The sequence below is a fragment of the Opisthocomus hoazin genome, chromosome 2, assembly GCF_030867145.1.
Source record: "Opisthocomus hoazin isolate bOpiHoa1 chromosome 2, bOpiHoa1.hap1, whole genome shotgun sequence".
Lineage (NCBI taxonomy): Eukaryota > Metazoa > Chordata > Aves > Opisthocomiformes > Opisthocomidae > Opisthocomus > Opisthocomus hoazin.
This window is the reverse complement of record NC_134415.1, coordinates 11136871-11158999: the sequence shown is the minus strand read 5'-3', so window position 1 is coordinate 11158999 and position 22129 is coordinate 11136871. Positions and strand designations below refer to the sequence as shown.

The 22129-nt window shown below is 38.8% G+C and overlaps 1 protein-coding gene across 1 annotated transcript in view; it reads right to left on the bottom strand.

Annotated features, from left to right (window-relative positions):
• WDR64 (WD repeat domain 64) overlaps positions 1-22129 on the bottom strand; it is a 76766-nt gene that overhangs the window by 30461 nt on the left and 24176 nt on the right. The window contains exons 8-11 of the mRNA XM_075444226.1: positions 21808-22022; positions 21179-21313; positions 18362-18441; positions 11418-11557 (exon numbers count right to left, since the gene is read on the bottom strand). Of these exons, the coding sequence (XP_075300341.1) occupies positions 11418-11557; positions 18362-18441; positions 21179-21313; positions 21808-22022 (570 nt within the window). The remainder of the gene's footprint in view (positions 1-11417; positions 11558-18361; positions 18442-21178; positions 21314-21807; positions 22023-22129) is intronic.

Below are 22129 nucleotides of genomic sequence, written 5' to 3'. Positions count from 1 at the left end.
TGACACAAACCACTGTTCCACATGAGTAACTCCCACAGAGGGCATCACCAGTGTGGCCGCGAGGTACAATGTCACTGCTCTTCATCTGCATCAGCACACACGACTGTGCATGGATTCAGGCACAAACAGCGGCAGCAAAAAGCGTGTTTATTTAGAAATTAAGAGGTGACCAGGGGGAGCTGCCTTAGGAACATTTTGTTAATTGTATCTTTACTGTTCTGCTTATTTACTGAAGAACTTCCCACAGCAGCCTGAGAAAGGGCGGGAACCCCTAAAGCGCTCTGAAAACATATTCTTTATTGTAAAATGCTTCTAGACTGTATCTTCCGAAATCACAGAATACAGACTATATTCAAGCTAACAAAACACATTAAGGAGGAGGGGTAGCATGGAGAGATGGAGCTTCAATGTTTTTTGGAAACAACTTTTCCTTCTTCCCGCTGTTTCCACCTTACAGGAAAAGCTGAGCTATACTTACAGCAACATTGTATCTACAGCACTGGCTCACATTAAATGCGTATTTTTGCATAAATTAGCTTTTTTCTCTCAACCACGACTTTCCTTGAAGCCCTAAAACTCAGAAGATAGAAAAAAGCCCGAACTATCTTTTTCATCTGGTCTAAAGCCCATATTTTATGAGCATGTAAAAAGAGCAACACCCCTCTCTTCTATTTTTCTTAAGACACACACAGAGGCAGACAAAGAGTGAAAGATTCACTTAACCAAGTAAAATGGGTACAGCAGAGGGAGACAGAACCAAGATGGGAAATAGGGTTAGACAAAATCAGTAAATAAATATTTTATGTGCTCTCAGTGTAATAAAGTTCAGGCTCAGGAACACATCTCCTGGTGGGTTGTTATGAGGAGGCCACTGTGGAAACATGCTTTGACTTTGGAAGAAGTGAATCCTCTTCTGCCCTTTTCTGTCTGTAATTAACTGAGATAGAAAAGGACTAAAGAAGTCCAGGATTTGCTGGATAATCCCTTCAAATTGCTGCTAGTTAAGAAAGTGACCTTAAAACACTGCTCTAAAGAAAATATCTCTACAACTCCCAAGAGAAAACAGTCAATTCCTTTTAGTGCTTCCAAACTCTCACATCCTGCGATACTTTTTGTAAGTGAAGGAAAATTTGTTTTTTGAAAAAGGTGGACAACTTTCCTCAGTTTTACAGAATGGTGATGCTGCAAGTCTTTAAAACAATCTATAAAAAAACACTTGTGCAGGAAAATCCAAAATCCAACCACTCTTGGGGCAGAAAGAAGTTGCACTAGCCACAGCATTCGCTGTAGGCATAGGCAGGAAGAGTGAGCAACAATTAAAGCTGGTTTTCTGTTGAAAGAACTGTTTACGTGATCTGCCCCTATTTGCTACACTGTTCAGTTGTTTCACGGGGTCATTGGAGGCTCCATGGTCTAAGTGAAAAAATTTACAAATTCATACAGAACATCAGAGCCCTCAAAGACAGAAATCACCAGGCATGAAGCAAAGGTCAAACTGCAGTTCTGCTTGATGCGTTATTTAATTGAGTAAGTTATCTGCAGAGAGGGCTGTTGTGTGCCTTGTGATCCCTGAAGGTGATCCTGCAAAGTACTACAACTCGCTGTAGTTATTAGAAGACTTAGGAACAAATTGATGTCAATGGGATTACTTGTGAGGCTAAGGCAAGGAGGATTTAGATCTAAGCACATTAATGCAATGTGGTGCAGCAGATGGTACTATAACTAGTGCCTTATTGAGACAGTAATTCAGTGAAGTTCAAAAGTATGAACATTTCAAATAATTTCCTCAAATGGTATCATTAACTTGTTAATATATAAGGTTTTTCCTGCACATGGAGAAATGCTGGAAAGAAATCAGACTGGATTATATCCAATAGTGAGTCTAACTGTATAGCAGTGAGACTGCAGGATATTTACTGGATGCTATTCAATGACTGAGACTGTGTAAATTCTCTGTATGTCTGTCTCTGTACTGTGTGCTTGGTGTGCTGGCAATAGACCCACCTGACTCCTAATGCAAAGATGAAATAACCCTCAACACTTCTGGAGAAGAGTTTCAGTGGACATTTGGATGGTGTGTGGATCAGAAACAGGAAGCTAGAGGTGTGGGACAGAGGTGACTGCCCATGAACACCTAGATCAGAGGAGCTAAAAAACCAGCCAGGTTCCTCCTATCAATCTTCAGCCAATCTTAGAATGATGCTCTCATCTTAGACGTAGTGTTTGAAGTAATTTTCAGGTATACAACACTTCATTAACATTTTTGAGATCTCCTTTTTCTTCATTCCCCCATAGAAAAATAAGCAAACAGAAACCCTAGATCTCAGTTTTGTGGTAGGAGAACTATAGAAATCACCGCAAGATGAATATAGATCTCACTCTGTTTCCATCTGCAGCGAATACAAATTATTTAATAATTTAGCCATCAAATACTTGCCCAGAATGAGAACATCTAATGGATTGGTTCCTTCATGTATGCTGAGGATACATGAGAACAGAATCACAGAATGTTTGGGGTTGGAAGGGACCTCTGTGGGTCATGTAGTCCAACCCCCCTGCCAAAGCACGGTCACCTACAGCAGGCTGCACACGACCTTGTCTAGGCGGGAACAATTGGACAAGCCATTCATGAAGGAAACTTGTGCATTCTTAGATATACTGAGGAGCAAAACATCATTTTGGAAAGATACAACCATGTCTAGGACAGATGTTTTCCTCTAATAGTCCAGCTGCATGCTGGTTGTAAGCATACATGTATGTTATACACTATGTAAGTCCAAGAACTAGAGAAGGAAAATGTAGGTATGAGCCAAAAAAGTACATCTAAAATAAGTTCTAATCCCTTTTATTTTTCACAGAATCACAGAATGGTTGAGGTTGGAAGGGTCCTCTGGAGGTCACCTTGTTTAACCCCACTGTTCAAGTGGGGCCCCCTACAGACAGTTGGCCAGGACCATGTCCAGATGGCTTTTGAATATCTCCAAGGAGGGAGACTCCACCACCTCTCTGGGCAACCTGTACCAGTGCTCAGTCTCCCTTACAGTGAAAGAAGTGTTTCCTGATGTTCAGATGGAACCTCCTATGTTTCAGTTTTCATTGCCTTTGGTCCTGTTACTGGGCACTACTGGAAAGAGCCTGGCTCCATTTTCTTTACACCTTTCCTTCCAATATTTATATTCATTGATGAATGAGTCTTCTTTTCTGTAGGCTAATATTGTAGCCCTTTTTTTCAGACTACCAAGAGACAAAGTAATTTGAATAGTGGAAAATGGGACAGTAAATAACTGAAAAATGGGTAAGTAACTGAAGAGAATAAAAGCACAGCAGCAAGGGAAGGATTAAATTTGGCTTTCAAAGCAGTATCCAAAAAATGTATCTGATATAGATATGGCCACATAATTTCTATGAAGGATGACTGGAGCAGATTTCCCAAATGCCTCTTTTTCAAATTATCTAGATTAAATTTAATATTTTTGATATACAGTACATTTCAGTAACAGCCGCAATTAGCAATGGTTTGACATAAATTAAACATTGTGCTTCCAGTTCAGCTGCTCTCATTTTTCAGGAAAACAAATGACTGTATTATAAATATATTCTTAAAACAATGTCATGTGCTTTCAAAATAGGTTAGACAAACATCCATACTAACCTACACAGTCATTGATACAATCACCTGCTCAGTTCCAGACAGGTAAAAGACATTTATGACTTCCCAGTGGGACATTGCACAGACAGTTTGCCATTAAGCAGATCTGGAGAGAGAGGACTGGAGACTGATCACATTAAGGTTTGAGTAAATTTGCAAGTCAGAAGATACAAAAATTATTAACATATCTTGCCTGCCTTTAGCCTTCCTGAAACACTAAAAATCTGCCCTTGGGTTCTGTAAGAATAAAACTAACATATATAATAGAGCTAATTTAATGTGGGCAAATTTCAGAAAGGATGTGTTCATGTGCTTGCATCAAGTTAACTGCATCAGATTTTTAAGAAATGATGAATGAAATGAAACTCTGCCATGCCCCAGAATGGAGATGCGAGAAGTCACCCTGTTTATTGCACTGCTCTCCTGCCATGTGTAAATGTGTGCATTGCTCTTTCATTATTAACTGCCAAAAATTAAATTACTTTTAAAGAGAAAAAGACCAAAGAACATTCCATTCACTGATTTAAAACAAAGGTTTTGTGTTGTTTACAAGTTATGTGGTACACTAGTGTAAAGGCTGGCAATATACTCCTTACCCTAGCCCTACTGATCATGAAACAAAACTGAGATTGTTTTTATGCATGGAAGCCGGTAGGCTCAGATCTTGCTCACTTGACTCACTTAAGTGGTCCAATTCAACCATTGGAGGCATTCTAGCAAAATCCATGGAACAACTGGTGTAGCAAACTTTCACTTACTGACTGCCATTGACAACTCAGGTAGGCAAGACATGAAGTTGTAGCCACCACTGTTCTAGTTGTGAATCCCTGCTCTGCACTAAATGAGAGAGCGGTTGTCACTGCTTCACAGCCTTTCAGCACAAGGGCTGTGCAGTCTGCTCTGGTCTCTGCCATCGGCCTTAATCTTCTTGTTTCCACAGAGCGTTAAGAGTGTAAGATCATCTTTCAGGTAATGACCTGCTTCCTGCCACATCTCCAGGCTTAATAACTCCTGTCCCTATGACCGTTTTTTTTCTCAATGCTTCCTGAATGCATTCAAAGAGTTATGCAATATGAAAAAATGAAGTAATAAATGCTTCAGGCCGCAGGATGAGAGTAAGAATGGACAAACTAGCTATAGAGAGGAAGGGCCAATGAAGGGCTGAGTGACATGAGAGAGAAGAAAAAGATAAACACAGCAGAGATTTCCTATGCAGCATTCTTCTCTGTAGGCTGGAGAGCCAGGTCAGTTTTCCATTATTTCTCTACTCCACAGATTGCTCTCATATTACCATACACTCTGTAGAACTAATTCTTCAGCTGACTGGGCTCATTTTAAAAAAAAGCTAGCAATTTCTATTAAATTACAGTATTTGTAGAAAAATGCTGTAATGTCAATGTAATAACCAGGCAGATCAAGTACCTTTATGCAGGACAGTCTTGCCTTGCCTGGCTTGAAACACTCAACCCATGTCTTGATTCATTGTCTATCTAGTGTATCCTGAAGCATCTGAGGATGCTGCTTAGCTGTAATTCCAAGTCCAAAGACAGTGCTTTTTAAAGGATTTACAAACATTTCTCTTCAATAAAAAAGATACTGCTTCAGTGCTTGAATAACCAGTATTATTTTACATTGTAGTCTCTCAGACCTAAGGAAAAAAGTGTAAAATAGTTGTAACAGTGGGAAATACATTACTCATTCCTCTTTTTATAACTCCCAATTGATAAGTATCAATGAAATTACAGGCATAAATCAGGAGAATAAGCTGTTGCAGCCATTTTGGAAAAAAATGTTTCCTGAAAACTGGGTTAGTGTCTTCTGCGGAATAATTCCAATCAAAGAGTTATGTGCATTTGTATTTACAGTTAAATACCTACACTTTCACTTTCATTCCAATAACCTAATCTATGACTGATTACAGTCAGTAATCAGGCCTGAACTACAGGCCAGTCAGTCTCACCTCTATGCCTGGCAAGATCATGGAGCAGATCCTTCTGGAACCTATGCTAAGGCACATGGAAAATAAGGACATGACTGGTGACAGCCAACATGGCTTCACTAAGGGCAAATCGGGCCTGGCAGATCTGATGGTCTTCTATGACAGGGTTACAGCATCGGTGGATAAGGGAAGATCTACCGACTTCATCTATCTGGAATTGTGCAAAGCATTTGACACTGTCCTGCATATCATCATCATGGATTTGACATATGGACAAGTTGGTGGGTAAGGAATTGGCTGCATGGTCGCACTCAAAGAGTTATGGTCAATGACGCGATGTCCAAGTGGAGACCAGTGACAAGTGGCCTTCCTCAGGGGTCAGTATTGGGACCGGCATTGTTTAACATCTTTGTTGGCATCATGGACAGTGGGACTGAGTGCACCCTCAGCAAGTTTGCTGATGACACCAAGCTGTGTGGTGCGGTTGATATGCTGGAGGGAAGGGATGCCATGCAGAGGGACCTGGACAAGCTAGAGAGGTGGGACTGTGTGAACCTCATGAGGTTCAACAAAGCCAAGTCCCACACATGGGTCAGGGCAATCACAGAATCACAGAATGCTCGGGGTTGGAAGGGACCTCTGTGGGTCATCTAGTCCAACCCTCCTGCCAAAGCAGGGTCACCTACAGCAAGCTGCACAGGATCTTGTCCAGGTGGGTCTTGAATATCTCCAGAGAAGGAGACTCCACAACCTCCCTGGGCAGCCTGTTCCAGTGCTCCGTCACCCTCAGAGGGAAGAAGTTCTTCCTCATGTTCAGACGGAACTTCCTCTGCTTCAGTTTGTGCCCATTGCCCCTTGTCCTGTCACTGGGCACCACTGAAAAGAGTCTGGCCCCATCCTCCTGACACCCACCCTTGAGATATTTAGAAGCATTTATTAGGTCCCCTCGCAGCCTTCTCTTCTTCAGGCTGAACAAGCCCAGCTCCCTCAGCCTCTCCTCGTAGAAGAGATGCTCCAGTCCCCTCATCATCCTCGTAGCCCTCTGCTGGACTCTCTCCAATACAGGCTGGGCAAAGAATGGACTGAGAGCAGCCCTGACGAGAAGAACTTGAGGGTGCTGGTTGACGAGAAGCTCGGCATGACCCAGCAATGTGTGCTTGCAGCCCGGAAGGCCAGCCGTGCCCTGGGCTGCACCAAAAGCAGCGTGGGCAGCAGGTTGAGGCGGGGGATTCTTCCCCTGTGCTCTGCTCTGGTGAGACACTCCCCCCCAGGAGTCCTGCGTACAGCTCTGGAGCCCTCAGCATAGGACAGACATGGACCTCTTGGAGCAGGTCCAGAGAAGGCCACAAAAACAATCTGAGCGCTGGAACCCCTCTTCTGTGAGGACAGGCTGAGAGAGTTGGGGCTGTTCAGCCTGGAGAAGAGAAGGCTCTGGGGGGACCTTAGAGCAGCCTTCCAGTACCTGAAAGGGGCCTACAAGAAAGCTGGAGAGGGACTTTTTACAAGGGTCTGTAGTGACAGAACAAGGGGTAATGGCTTTAAACTGAAAGAGGGTAGATTTAGATTAGGTATAAGGAAGAAATTCTTTACTCTGAGGGTGGTGAGGCAGTGGCACAGGTTTTCCAGAGAAGCTGTGGATGCCCCCTCCTTGGAAGTGTTCCAGGCCAGGCTGGACGGGGCTTTGAGCAACCTGGTCTAGTGGAAGGTGTCCCTGCCCATGGCAGGGGGGTGGAACTGGATGATCTATTAGGTCCCTTCCAACCCAAACCATTCAATGATTCTATGATTCTATGACTGCAACATGCTGACACTTTAGGAAAGAGTCCATGTATTATACGAAAACCTGAGTCGGTGCTTTGGCACAATGACACAAAAGACACCTTCAGACAAATTTAACAGTATTTCCTTTTTTGGAAATATTTTCAACCAAAACATAAGTCAAGACAGACACACTGTAAGTGTAGTTGTGATGAATGTGGATCCTGTTGGTCTGTAATATATAATTTAACACAGAGAATAGTTTGTGTTTGTAGGAAATCTCAACACAAGATCTGGAACGTATTCCTATGATTAAGAAGAAAAAGATCATATTGATATTGCAAATCTCCTAGTAAATTCACTTAACTGAACAGCTGAAGAAAAACACATGGCTGTGGACTACAGCTGTAATTGCATCTATCCACACTGTTACCTTTAAGGTCTTCACAATCTGGAAGACCAGGAACAAATTTATTTCCAGGAATATTATATTCTGAAGCAAGTCCAGCAGCACAGAATTATGACACTCCCTGCCTGTGCCTCCCCTCTTCGCCAGCATCACTACTACTAGTTCCTATGACTAAAGGACATACACAAATAATTAACAAATATAATAATAATGTCATAATAATAAGTTTGTTTTGTTATTACTGGCCCAGGGCAATCTTGTTTCAGCTAAATTATCACAGAAGGTTTCTTCAGTGTTTTCCAGAAAGGTGTATTGCACACCAGACAAAATGCCCTAGTCTAGATGAAGAAGTCTGCTCAGAACAATTCACATGAATTCCAGGTTTCAGTGCAGTGTGTCCTGTGCTTGTCTGCCACCAAATACAGTACTGATTTTTGATGCCCAAGTGAGTGTGTGCTCTCTGCAGATCTATTGAGGTCTACCACAAAAAAAACCCAAAGCCCTGCAAGAAGACAGCTCTACTCAGACAGCAGATGTCTCCCATGTGACAAGCAGAACTGATCTAGGGAAGAATAAGGAAAACCTTTGATATTTTTCTTTCACTGGATGTATTTGACTGATGCTTGTTTTACATCATCTCATGATTCTAGAAAGATGTGAGAACTAGTGACTAATTCAGCACTGGCAGTGACTATTTTTCTCCTTGCAAACGAAGAAGCCATGCATATACATTTCAGATTTTGGCACCACCTCTCCTTTTAGAAGAGACTGTGAAAAGATCCGGACTTACCTCCAGCTGTCTATGCATTAGGTTGCATAACACAACTTTGACTGGTTAAGCATGAAAGAGGGCCAAAGTGATCATTTGGTATTTCCTGAAGAATATCATCTATATCAAGATCATCCAGATTAGTTTTATTGTAGTAGAGCTGTACTTCTGATTTTTATACTTTGTTTACAGCACTAGATAAATAATTACTCTTTCTTAAGATTACCTTATATACAGGGGGACTGACAGAAACAAGACGAATTGATATGAAATGCGTGAGCCTCAGTTTTTTTTTTTATTTTACCACAGGCAGTGCTGAGAGCACAATGTCTATAGCTAACTTTGACCAGAGAACTCAGGTCAAGTGCCACAATGGTACATGTAGATTTTACCACTGTATCTGAACTGTACAGTACACTGAAACAATAGCTTACTGCAGTTCATCCCAGAGTCCTTGCTCCCTGATAATCTGGATGTGAAACTGGACAAACAGCCCTGTGGATCTCTGTTTTGTTTGTGCCTAGGTTCATTTCAGTGGCGATAACTGTGATGGGATGTAGGGTTATGCTAACAGTAAGTGAGGATGCAGCCAAGTTTTGCACCAGGATGAGAGCTGCACAGAGTTCTTGAAATTCACAGTTTAGACACAGCTTGAAATTATGAGTTATCATGATGAAGACTGTGGTGCATACAAATCTGATTTAAAGAAAATAGTCCATATAGTACTTGCATTTTACTTTTCAGAAAAGTAATGTCAACACACAAAGTAGCAAGGCCCATGTTAAAACAATTGCCAGACAAATTCTCCAGTTTACTCAGGAGTTGGATTGCACATTTATGGTAATGAATAAAGGCTAAACTGTACTCTGCTGAATGAATGTAACTCATATAGTTTCTGCAGTGTTTTTAAGCCTTGTTCATGCAATTACTCATTGACAGACTTAGAGACTTTCAGCTTGTGTATCTTTTAGTGGGATTGAGCACAGGTTCACTGCAAATACAGATTTTTTTCTGCTTAGAAAGGTGGGGATTTTAAGTTGACTGTCCAAGACAGTAAGCCTCTTAATACTGGAGTTCTGCATTTACTAAGGGCTGCCTAAACCTATGCTAGAACCCCCAACCCTTTCAGATCTCTGCTCCACACTTTTCCTCCCTCTCTCCCCTACCACATACAGATGGGACTTCTCTGTAGACACAAGTGACCTGCTGACTGATCCGTACTTTTGGAATCATTTGCCCAACTTGCAAAGTTAAGTCATGTGAACAGACTTGGGCAGTGTCAGAGGAGGTTGACTGAAATCCAGTCAGACCATCCAGCAACAGATGAAAAGTAAACAGAACAGTCCTCTAAATTAAAGCACATGCATCCTAAAAATAACATAAAGACATAATATGAAACATAAATTAAAAAAAGCATTGTGTAGCTCTAATTTATCCATGGCATATTCAACAATTGGACCTCCAGATAATCAGACTGCTCTTTTAAAAAAAAAAAAAATTGCAAGTCATCACAGATCAAAAAGGTTAAACTGATGTATAGTCGTATTTCATAATAAAAAGACTAACTCATGGAATTGAAACTAAAAGCAGACTTCAGAAGCAAAAACTGCAGCTGCAGAAAGCACCTGAAATACTTGCAGTGTTCAAATCAATTGCTTACACACAGTGCAAACAAAACATGATAAAAGGCCTTACAACAAAAAGGCAACAATGTGCTTCTGCATTGAAGTTATGTCACTGGGGCAATCTTCCTCAGTGCATAAGTCCCTCGTTGTGTTAAAAGTCTTTCACTTATTTCTATCTACAATTTTTGACATATGGTTAGGGAGAAGGTCATAACAATGAGCATAATACAAAATAATTTATTTCTGTCTGCTTTACTAAACTTATTGGATAACTGCAATATTGCCTTTAATCTAGCATGCAGTTACAAGTAACTTACTGGTTCTGAAGAACGCTTGCAATTCAGAAACAAAGACTTTATAGGAGGTATCTTCCACAGATCATACCTTCAATTTTAATGACCATTCTGAACTCGAATACTTCTGCCCAGCGCCTGCAGCCTTAACCAGTTTGGGGCAACTGGTTAATTTAGTATGTATGCTCTCTATTCCATTGCAGATGTTAATGAAAATATTGAATTCTGCTGAATATTGAAAATATTGCTTAGGATGACTCTTGCTCCATAGTCATTCATCACTACTCCATTTTTGTACATATTTTTAGAAGTTTTTATTCTCTCCTGATCAGTCTCATTTTGACAAATGAGATACACCATTGATGCCATGATTCCACTAATAACTCAAAGGAAACCCATCCATTTTCCAGCAGAATCTTACAATATTTGGTTGAAGAAGTTTTATTATTGATTTTATTAGTATTGCTGTTCATGGACAATGGTTTGGATCAGTAAGAGGTCAATGGTTGAACATTATGTATAGAGTCACCAGTGTAAGAAAAACGCCACCTATGGATTTAGTAGGCTTATAGGCAGAAAGAAGGGTAAATGAAGCTGCAGGATGTTTTTACAGGTGATCACTGCTGAACGAGGATTTCAGGTACAGGTTATGTTATAATTCTAGCAGTTGCTGAAGCCAGCTATTTTAAGTATTCTTCTGTTGCATTCAGAATTTTTAATTTTGTCACATTGAGTCTACTATTGTAACTTTTTTTGTCACATTCAGAAAGCAAATATGTCAAATAGTTCCATTCTAGTCTTGCTTCTCAATATAAAATAATTTGGAAATTTTAAGCTAAACTTCCACCTTTTTATTAAAGTAAATTAACTGATAAGCAATGAGATTAGGACAAGATACTATCAGAAATACTCGAAAACAGATTCCTGCTTGCATTTATAGCATTGATGTCCATGAATTTAAGAAAAGTGTTTTACCTTTGCAGAGGAGAGGCTGATGATATGTTGATCTTTTTCATTCGTCACAATTTCCATAACACTATGTCGGTGTCCTGAGAGTTTCCCTGTAGGCCTACTGTTAACAGCAGGATGCCACAAATGAAGCAGTTTGTCATCACCTGAAAGAAAAACCAAATATCTATAGTCAGAAAGACTGAATAGTCACTGGTATTACAAATAAGATTTGTAATGGAGAGCTTAGCGTTGATAAGTCTCTGCTTTCACCATGTAGGTATCTCCCACATAAGGATGTGAGTTTTTCATTCTAAAGGCTGGATTCCAGCTTATGCCCAAACTTGTATTAAAACCGCATAACTGATTTGCCTTTCAAAACCTTTTTATTTTGCTGGAGGAATGTCAAGGACACTGGATGTGACTACGTGCACTAGTCCTGTAGGAGTGGAATACTTTAACAGAAATAGAACCAAGGCTTAGATTTTTTCCTTCAAAGATCTAGTTTACAAAAATGTCAAAACAATATTTGTGTCCACTTAGCCAGAAAATGAAGGGCATGCAGAACAGGAAGGGGAGCAGACATGAAAGTTGAGGGCAGATAGGAAATAATAACTGCTGATGAGTGATTTTGTGTCTTGAAGTAAATGAGAATTAGGTCTTTCATATTTATTTGTATGTTCAAACATTAAATTTACCTACAATTTAGGGAAATGCATTATAGACTAATGTTTTGGTACTATTTCCATAATAGTTTCCATAAATATTTCAAAACACAAAGCTGTTAAAAATGTATTAGTAAACTCCTGGGTTTACATACAGATGTAAACACAACTGTACCTAGTGATCTAAAATATTTCATGTTTTTCACATGAAAGGAGGACACAAGCCCAGTTTAAATTTGCCATTACTTAATTTATATTAATTTATATTATTTACATTTTTTAATTCCTGGCAAATATTGCAATTGCATGAATTATATGCAGTTAGATGAACACTCTATTTTGACACACAATAAGTGAAACAGCCCCATTTTATCTAGACTTTAGTTTGAGTTTTAGTTTTGTCTCAGCTTAAAGTGAAGTGCAGAAAGCCAAAAAAACATAGACTAGGAAGTACAAGCCCCAAAAGAACATTCACGAAACCTCAAGGCTGTGAAGCTCAACTTGTTTTTGTTAAGACAGAGAAGAGTTAAAGGTCAGCTCTTGCAGCCTGCTCTCTGGGGATCTTCCTTAAGCTTGTTCAACCTGCTGTCATTGGTCGGTCCCTCCCTGTCTCTCTACAGAGATCTGTTCCTTTCTGTCTTAATACAGCAATGTGTGATTCATTTAGGAGCATTCCATCTCCCTTTTCCTCCATCAAATATTATTCTCCTCTCAGTTAAATTGATTGCACTGTATGTGTCCTCTCCCTGAAGGAGAGAGGCTCACTGGAGAAATGATCTACTTTTTTAAGAGCTGCAATAGAAAGTCATTTTGGTTTATGCCAGATCACTTCATAAGTGTGACTGAGAATGCAACCACGCTAACAGCTCTACTGGCACAATGGAGGGAGAACTTCTGCATAGGAAAGAGGAGCCATGGACAAGTAGCTGACCAGCAGTAACTTGAACAGGAACCAGTTTCTGTTCAGGGACACTTTCAGGCAAAACTATTCCAGATTAGCTGTCTGTGTAGTAAGCATGGCAGGAAGTACCTTCAAAAGGCTGTAACTGCATAAGAGGTTTGTGAAGACCTTTTGGATGGGGAAACTGCAGAACAGGCTGGGCCCCTGCTCACTTCCCCAGGTGCTGTGTTAGCCTATTGTAAACAGGTCCCATAAGGCAGGAGAATCCTTGTGACCAGGCCTGTACACATTAAACAAGACCATGGGAATAGAACTCAGCTTGCAGACCTTCCATGAGGTCAACAGGAGGATATGAAATATGATAGACAGGAGCCTCCAGTGAGACTGGTGAGATCAGTTATAGTCAGAGGGAACAGACACTGCTTCAAAAACATGCCCTTTAACAGCCCCAAATGGAAACTGTCATGTCTTAAAATGATGGTGAACTATGTAGAAGCTGTTGATAGTATCTGACCAACCCAGCTACCCTCTTGCTGCATTTTTGAGGAGCTGGATCTTTCCTAGACTTCCTATTTGCTTGGTTATTTGTATTCCTGAGGTGATGGCAGATGAATGGAAGGGACAGTAGTGCCCTTGAATCGTGGCACAGAGAGTTTCTTTTAAGAATCGAATCACTAATACATGTCCTTTACTTTAAGATATTAACGGGAAGAACAAGTGTCATTAGGAAAGACATTTTTCCCTACATTAAAAATGCTGTTTGCTTCTCATGTGAAATAGTGGATTAGTTTTTGTTACTTTTACTGATGTTGAGATAATGGGGGATTTGGCTATAGTAGATGTGTTCTCTCCCCTCTTTCTGAACTAATGCCAGATTGGCCCTAACATTCGCTGCCTCACTGCTTCACTGGAACATTTGCTGGAATGTTTATGCTCTCTGTGCTCCAAGTGTGGCTCCAGGATTCAGAACCCTGACACAGAAGGCATGTGTACTAAGCACATTCAAGAAAAGCTTGAAGAAGATGAATTATCTGTCTGCATATCAGACAGCAAATTGTTAAGATTCTGTGAAAACAATTATTTGAATCAGAATGGGCTGTTTGGTGTACTCCATTCCAAGATAAATGATTAGGAAAGCGTGTGTTTAGGGTTTTTTAAAAAGACAGATTCTATGACCACAGTTCTATTCTAGCTAGATGTTGTAGATTCCAATGCATTCTTTGAACATGTGATCCTTTGTCAAATTGTCTCCCTTGCTCACACAGTTTTGCAATTTGTGTGGTATTACAAGTCTGCTGAGACATCTCCGTTTCGGTGGTGTTGAAACTCCCTTGAGAACAACAGCATTTTTGAATGGAGAAAATGATAGGCTTTGCTTGGCTTCCTCTGATAAACTAGAAAAGAAAAATATAACTCCTGGTTTCTTTCTATGCTGCTGCTTACACAGAAGGACCCCTTTTTCTTTTAAAACAACTCATCATTACTTCAAGCCTGCCTTTTAAATAATCTTGGGTTTTAATATCTGCAAAACCTTTTCAGAGCAGTTGGACATCTGGTAAACTAACACAAGTTCATATGTTTGTCATACTGACCAATGTCTCCTTCTTTTTTTCTTTTTTTGTGCTGCCTTGTCTGTCTTCATAAGTTCTTCTTATATTTCAGACTGCATCATGGAAAAGAGTCTGCTTATGCTTGTGAGGACTAGTATTAGTGGAGTCCTAGGATATGATTTCTATAACTAGGATTCCTGGGATTTCTTGAAAATGTCAATACCAATGTATAGTGCCAGTAAAAAAAAAAAATATATATATATATATATATATACACACACACGATGTTACCAGTTACTTCACTTGTGCCAGGAATACACAAAGGATACTGAGCAAGCATAGAGGAATTCCTTTTATCAGTCTTAAGCTGCTACTGCTACATTTAGAAAGCAATAATAGTTCTCCTACTTTATTGCTCACAGGAGAACAATAGCTGGATTTCAAGAAATAATAGGGTTAAAAGTTGATGTACCATACAATTTAAAACTGATCATCTCCAGCTTTTATATGCATACATAATTTGATTTTTACTGTAGCTGTTCCCTGAGGTGATGATTAAGACATAGTTGGAATTGAAATGGATACAGAATAAGAGGAAAATCATATCACTTCACCATTTGACATAATATTAATGCAAAATGCTACACAGAAAAGTTATTCTAAATTACTATGTGCTCCATATTTTAGGCCACTATCAGGCTTTTATCATTTTACTGGTTGAAGAATTCTAGCTTTTAGCATGAAAAGTGAACTCTGTACTAGGCTTGCTTGTATCTTTCTTATTGATTATTCTAAATGCCAAGTATCTGGAAGACAAAATTAGGTTGTGTTGCAGCACTGGCAAACTCATGAACATATTCAAATACAACAGATTATGGAAGAGTAAGGGTGTTAAAACACGAATTTTTTAATAGTCGCTTCCTATACAATAACACATTATGGTATTTTGCATACCATTTGTGCTATAAACACCTGGCTAAGCAACAATAGATTGGGGCTTAGTGAAGTGGTTAGCAGATTTATCTACTTTAGAAGCTAGCCTGCAATCAAAGGTTGGATCTTGTTTTTCTTTTAATTGCTGAATGTGATATATAAAAATAGTTTTTACAAATGTTTGCACGACAGCAAAAAATTTATATATTATGATTCCTCAATTATTTAACTACTCTGATCTTTGACTTCTAGCGTATGTTACAGGCAAAATTGCAGGCTTGCTAATCAACAAGACTAGCCTATGTTCATTTGAAACAGTTTCATTCTCTCATTAACTGGATCCTCAATGTGCATTTCTCAGCCAGACAAGAGAGAGGGATGGCTTTTAAGATACAGAGGCAAACATAATGTGCTTTAGTCTGACTGCTGTGCCATTGTGAGCACTTCATCTTATTAATAGAGCACTGAACTCTAAAGCTCAACTTTTGAAGACTTCAGTAGATGGATCTCTCAATCGCTGAAGGATTACTCTTTATTCTGGGTGCAGCTGCATAGTAGCCCCTGGCTGATCTGAACTTCACAGTGAAATTGAAAGAGATGATCCCACCCTGTCATCGTCTTTAGCCATGCACTCCTGCTTTCTTCTGTGACTCTTAGTAATCCATCTCAACAATAATTTCCTTTTGTGTTCAAAGGGAGCAGCAGGGCTAAGCACTGGGAATGAGAGTGAGAGGCAGAAGGATGCCTTTTAATATCAAGACAAAGGCCAGTGGGTGAACAAGCAAGACAGGATTCCAAATCAAGGGTATGTAAATGTTCTGATCCAGGAATAGACTGGAAGATTGTTAGATGTAAGTACAATTCTTACACTTTTTCAAAATGATCATTACAGAGTTCTTGAACACAATATTATTAAACTTCTGTCATGTTGCACATGCTTTCTGTACTTCCGTGCAGTGAATGTTAAGACAAATTAAAATGTAGTGTTGAGAATGCTTATCTTCTAAAACATTCTGGTCAAGTAGCTGTTTAGATGGGATAGGAGGTTCTGCATTCCAAGTCTAGCCTCCAGCCACCACAGACAAATGTACAATCCATTATTTTCAAAAATTTCAAGCTTCAGTTTAAACTGAGAAGGATATTTCTTTCTGCGACTGCCACTATTCAGAAGACTTTCAGAACAACAGTGCTCTAATTTTTGCTCTAGTATTTGTTCTCCTGGTATTTTTAAAGATAGCCATGGTATTCCTTGTTAATTGTCACTTTGCTAGGATGTCGAAAATACACTTTTTAGTCTCTATATGGTAGGTTTAGTCTCTTTATGACAGGTTTCCCCCACCTTTTCCATATTCAACCGATCTTTCTCAAACATGGCTCATATCAATCATACAATGGATTCCAGCACAACGTGAGGGTTTACTAGTGTCAAATTCAGAGAACTTAATGCTTTGTTACCTGTATAACAGATATTTCAACTAACACAGGTACCTAGGGCAAGTACTGCTGCATGATTGCCCTATTCCTATACTCTGCCATAGGGGTTTATCACTGGTCACTATCAGTGAGGGGATAGCAGGGTAGGCAAACCTTTGGTCTGGCCTACCACAGCTATTCTTATTTTCTTAGGAAGTTTATCCAGCCTTTTCTATTCTTCTGCTATTTCTATAAGAAGAGTTTTCAATGTATAGCAGAAATTTTTATTAGTTCCTGTGTAATTGACCTTCTGTCCTATTCAGACAATTCACCCTGTTTTTACTACTACAGTAAAATCCTCCAGTTCTACCTGTAGGAAATATTAGCCACATTCAGTTTTACAGGGCTTTTCTACTTTATGTCATTAGTAAATTTCTCCAGATTACTTTTTATGACAAGGTAATCGATATAAATAAGATCTCCCTCAAGGCTGAACTTCAGAATTTTCACTAATAACTTTCCTATAGCCCTATTGCTTTCCCTTTAAATCTTGTGTTTAGAAAATCAATAGAACTGTCTGATATTTATTTTGATACCTGTCACAGTCTTCCCTTTGGTAAACTGCTACAATTCAACTTGAATTGCATTATTTCCCATGTCTAGGTCTTTTTTATTTTCCCAAATTTATTTTACTGTCTTGCATGTTATCAAGGCTGGACAGCAGACCCTCAGCCATTTTTGTCGTCTTGTTAAATATAGACATAAGAATTGCTATGTGATACATTGTTCAAAACAATTTTTAACAAAGTTTTAAGCAAGATTTTCCTACAGAAGCCTTGGAGACTGGCAGCATCGATGTCACTCCAGGGCATCACCCTGTCAGACAGAATATACAAACAAGATGGCTGCCATACTCCAGCCACATTTCTGCAGCATGAAATATGACAACTGCAGTAGAAAGGCTCATAAAATTATTGGACAACAGGGAAGAAATGGATGTAACAGTGCTATTTCTGCAGTCTGCTTTGAAAAAAAGAATGAACAGTAAAGCTTTGGGGAAACGTGATCAGAGAGAAGAGCAATGGAAAGTATTAAGATGTGCAAATGTGATTGCTTAAGACAGGAAAGGATGGCCAAAGAGTAATAGGAAGGGTGGGAGCCCTACTGATACTGCAAGGGGTACTGTGCATAACCTGGCCAAGACAGTTGCTCCCGTGACTTGGAAAGGTGCGTTGGAGTAGTTCAACATACTGTTTCTCTTGTTTTATTATATAAATAACATGATACTTGAATCAAACCCACACTGAGCCCTTGATAGATTCCTGTCAGGAACTGTAACTTTTCAGAGTGAGGCTCCCAGCAACTAAAAGTCAGAATTGTTTCCTATCATTTAAGACAGAAGCCATTATTTAAATTCTTAGAATACTAAATCAGCTTTGTTTGATCATATTTAACTGGGAAAAAAATTCACAACAGAAAAATCTCTTGGAAAAAAATCCCAATACTTACCCCCAGTGACAATGACTTTTGCTTTTCCACAGTATGTGAAGGCATTTACCCCTCTAGGGACAGAAAACTCCTTTACAGGTCTGTAATCATTAATAATACAGTTAATCAAGTAAGAAACATTAGGAAAATACAGTCTATAGTCATTCCACTTTACTTTTCTGTGGTATATAGAAGAGGTGTTTGCATAATGTATACAATCTCTTGTTAAAAGCAAATTGATTTATAATAGTGACTTAGATACTAGCATCAATAAAATGGGAACAGGGTACACTTTCCATTAAACTAATACATCTCTGATTTGAACACCTGAATCCTTTATCAATCACACTCCAAACAGAATCCTAAAATGGTAGCTGTTGCCAAAGTAATCCTTCACACACATCTACGTGCTTAAAGCAGTTCATCACTGAGGAAAAGTATCAAGCCAAGTGCCTTTGCCTGTTTCGGATGTGCAGGTCTATTGTGGCCTCTGTTATGCATAAAGTAAGTGCAGTTACTTTTCTGTTGCTTACGTATAATATATAGGTTAATGAATAGTGTCTCTCGTACCTATTTTGTGTTGTATAATAACATGAAGAGACTGCAAGCTTCTGAAACTCGACTGAAATATTCTGTTGCATTCACTGCAAAAGCACAGGAATTCAAGAAACTAACGCAGACCGAGATTGACTCAGTGTCCCTTCTAAACACATCCTCTGAGCAACTACTGCTTGTCTCTCAGTGTTTCATACCTTGCTACTAATGAGTGAATATTTTCTTCATTTTTGGAGTCAGCAATAGCATGGTTAACACCTCTTTCTCCCAGGAAACACTAACTGTCAGTGTAATTAAGCCATACAGAATGAGTACACATTTTTTTTTTTTTATTTTTTTTTTTTTTAAATCCAGGCAAGCAGATAGTTCATATATTCTGGGTTGGAGAGTAACCATGAATATTGAAAACTATAACTGATGATGACAGCAAATTTGACAAAAGACTCTGGAAACTTTGGGAATTAATGAAAGAACTTGCTCTTTCTAGACAGGTGTAAATAAAAGACTATTCATTCCCTGTAAGTTAGAGGGAGCAAAGCTTTCTTTCCAGAGCTCTAACAGAGGAGTCTTAATTCTCTTGATGGGACAAAATAGCAAGTAATTGATTTAAAAGTGTGATTGGCAGATTTCCTCAAGATTTCTCATCTTTTTTCCTTTGTTTCTGAATTTTAATACTTCTATGTAACTGTCTATTGGCTCTTTAATGAACAGTTTTGATACTCTTATAACAGCAGTGTGAATAAGAGGTTTCAGCAGTGTGAAGTCCTTCCCAAGTCATGGCCCTGCAACAGAAGCACCCCGTGATCCCATCCACGCCTCCCTTTTTTTGGATACAAGAAAAGATTATAACTGCTCATCAGCCATTATCCACAAAGAAACTTAATAGTCACATAGGAGACAAGATACATTGCATCCCTCTTCAAGCACAGTAACAATTGCTTGCTCCAAAGTTAATTGGGGAAATCTATTTTGCTAGCACCAATAAATCATACATTTCAACCATAATTACTTATGGAATGGGCATTTCAAAGGGATTTGATCCATAGCTATTTCTAGGGCCACTAATTTCATTTTAACACTGTGTAATTTTTCAGTTGTCTAAATATAATTTCATTTAGATGCTGCATGAAGCTGCTAAGAGAAATGTATTTATTGGAACTGGAGACACAATCATTGTCAGTGTTAAATGAAAAAGACCTACCAAGATATTTGCAGTTAATGTTCTGTATAACAAATATTATGTGGTGGTAGCATATAGTCTTTTGACTATACTTTTGCCTCCGCAGTCTTTTTTTTCCTTTCTCCTCAAATTAATTATGTTTTTCCCAAACTCCCAGCAAAATCAAATAAGATTTCTCAGCTTTTCTCCTGACACTGTACGTGACCTTGCACAAGCTATAATTACTTCGTTTCACCTTCACATCCACAACAGACATGCTATACTCATAAAACCTAAAGTTATTGGATTGATGTAAGAATTACTGTGTCAATATTTAAGGTTTGTGTTATACAAGAGAGAAAAAAGAGATAATTGTTGCTACTAGTCTTAAAAATCTGTTAATCTCTGGATGTAATTCACAGAGGAATTGTGAAGCTGATCTAACATTCACAGTGCTTTGAGATATTTGAATGAAAAGTTCTGTCTCTAGGTTATTTATAGTTCCTTTTTACATCAAATAGTGTTTGTATTATTTATTTTTTAATTGGGCTATAAGCTGTTCTAAAATCACAGACTAATAAGGCTTGGAATCAGCTATCACACTGATGGGCCATATGAATGACATGGCACAAATAAGGAGGCCACAACCCCTTTCCTGCTGCATAGTAAATCCATTTCATAGCTCTCAGAGTAAATTGCTTTCTTGGTTTAAGCTTGTGTAACTGAAACTTGTGAAACTGAAATTGTAAATGAAACTTAGTTGAATATACTTTAGTGTGGATATAAATTTTAAATGAATGGATATACAATATACATGTAAGAAACCAATCAATTTTCTAAACTAAGATTTGCCAGCTCAGGAGAAGTTGGAGCAGACAACACTGTCAACGTAAATTATTTTTAAAGCTTGTGAGTAATGAACATATATAGACAGTTGTTTCCTAAATCAAAAGCTAACAAACAAAAGTGTTCAAATATTTCAGTAGTTGTATTTTTGTTTGTATTTACAATGCTTGTAGAAAAGACAGCTTCAATACAACAAGACATCATCTCAAAAGGCACTGATCTCATGCAGAGATATAAAGCAAAAGGTCTATTTTTTTCAGAAGATGTCCTATACTTACAAGTTGTCCTCTAGTCGCTTTATGTCATCCAAAACTAATGAATGAATGCTGTCTGAGGAGCAGGATCCAAAACAATTTAGGTCAGAAATATACTTAACTTTCACAACGCAGTCATCATGTAGCTTGCGTTTAACACTAGGGATATAAATTGAGATGTTATTAGGATATATTAGCATCTACTGTAATATGCCCATAGGTGGACAGGGATTTTGTCAGTGAGATTATACATAACCAATGCTAGCATTTAATATCCAGGGCAGATACAGAACCATTCTCCCAGCTCAAAAGCAAGCACAGCTAAAGTTAGGGTTGAATCATGCACTTCTCTAACAGAAGTTATGCCTCCATATAATTGGGCACAACAAATCTGTGCCTAAGTCAAACTGGATAACAGCAATAGTGAATTCTTCTCTGGAATTTTGCTCTGCAGCCTCTCTCTTGTAAGATCTACTGAAAATTATGGCATTTCCCTCACACAACAACAAGCAAATCATACTTCCTGCAGTTTGAAAAATTTCCTTTGTGGTGGGGTTAATTTATACATAAAAACTAATCCTCCATTTAGGCCAGAGAAAATGCAAATTAAAAAAAAAAGCCAGACTGATAATATTTTATCATAAGCAACTTACATGTTAAAACTTTTGGAGTTCAAGACCCAAAGTTTTGATTCTTTTTTGCCTTTACTTTGTTTCAATCCAAAGTGATCACTGGTCACAGTAAGCAGGTGAACATAACCCTTATCATCTCCCATTAGGATATTATCCTCAGCCAGGTGATCTGGCATAGTCACCGTGCAGACACAGAGCAGACCATTTTCCATTGGTTTGATGATAAAGCAATTATTCTGTGAAATATGGTAGATAGTTTATTAGACATTGCACACGAGTCCTTGAGTTGACTGACATGCTACTTACATCACCATTCAATTCCTTATTTTTTTAAGCTCCCCCT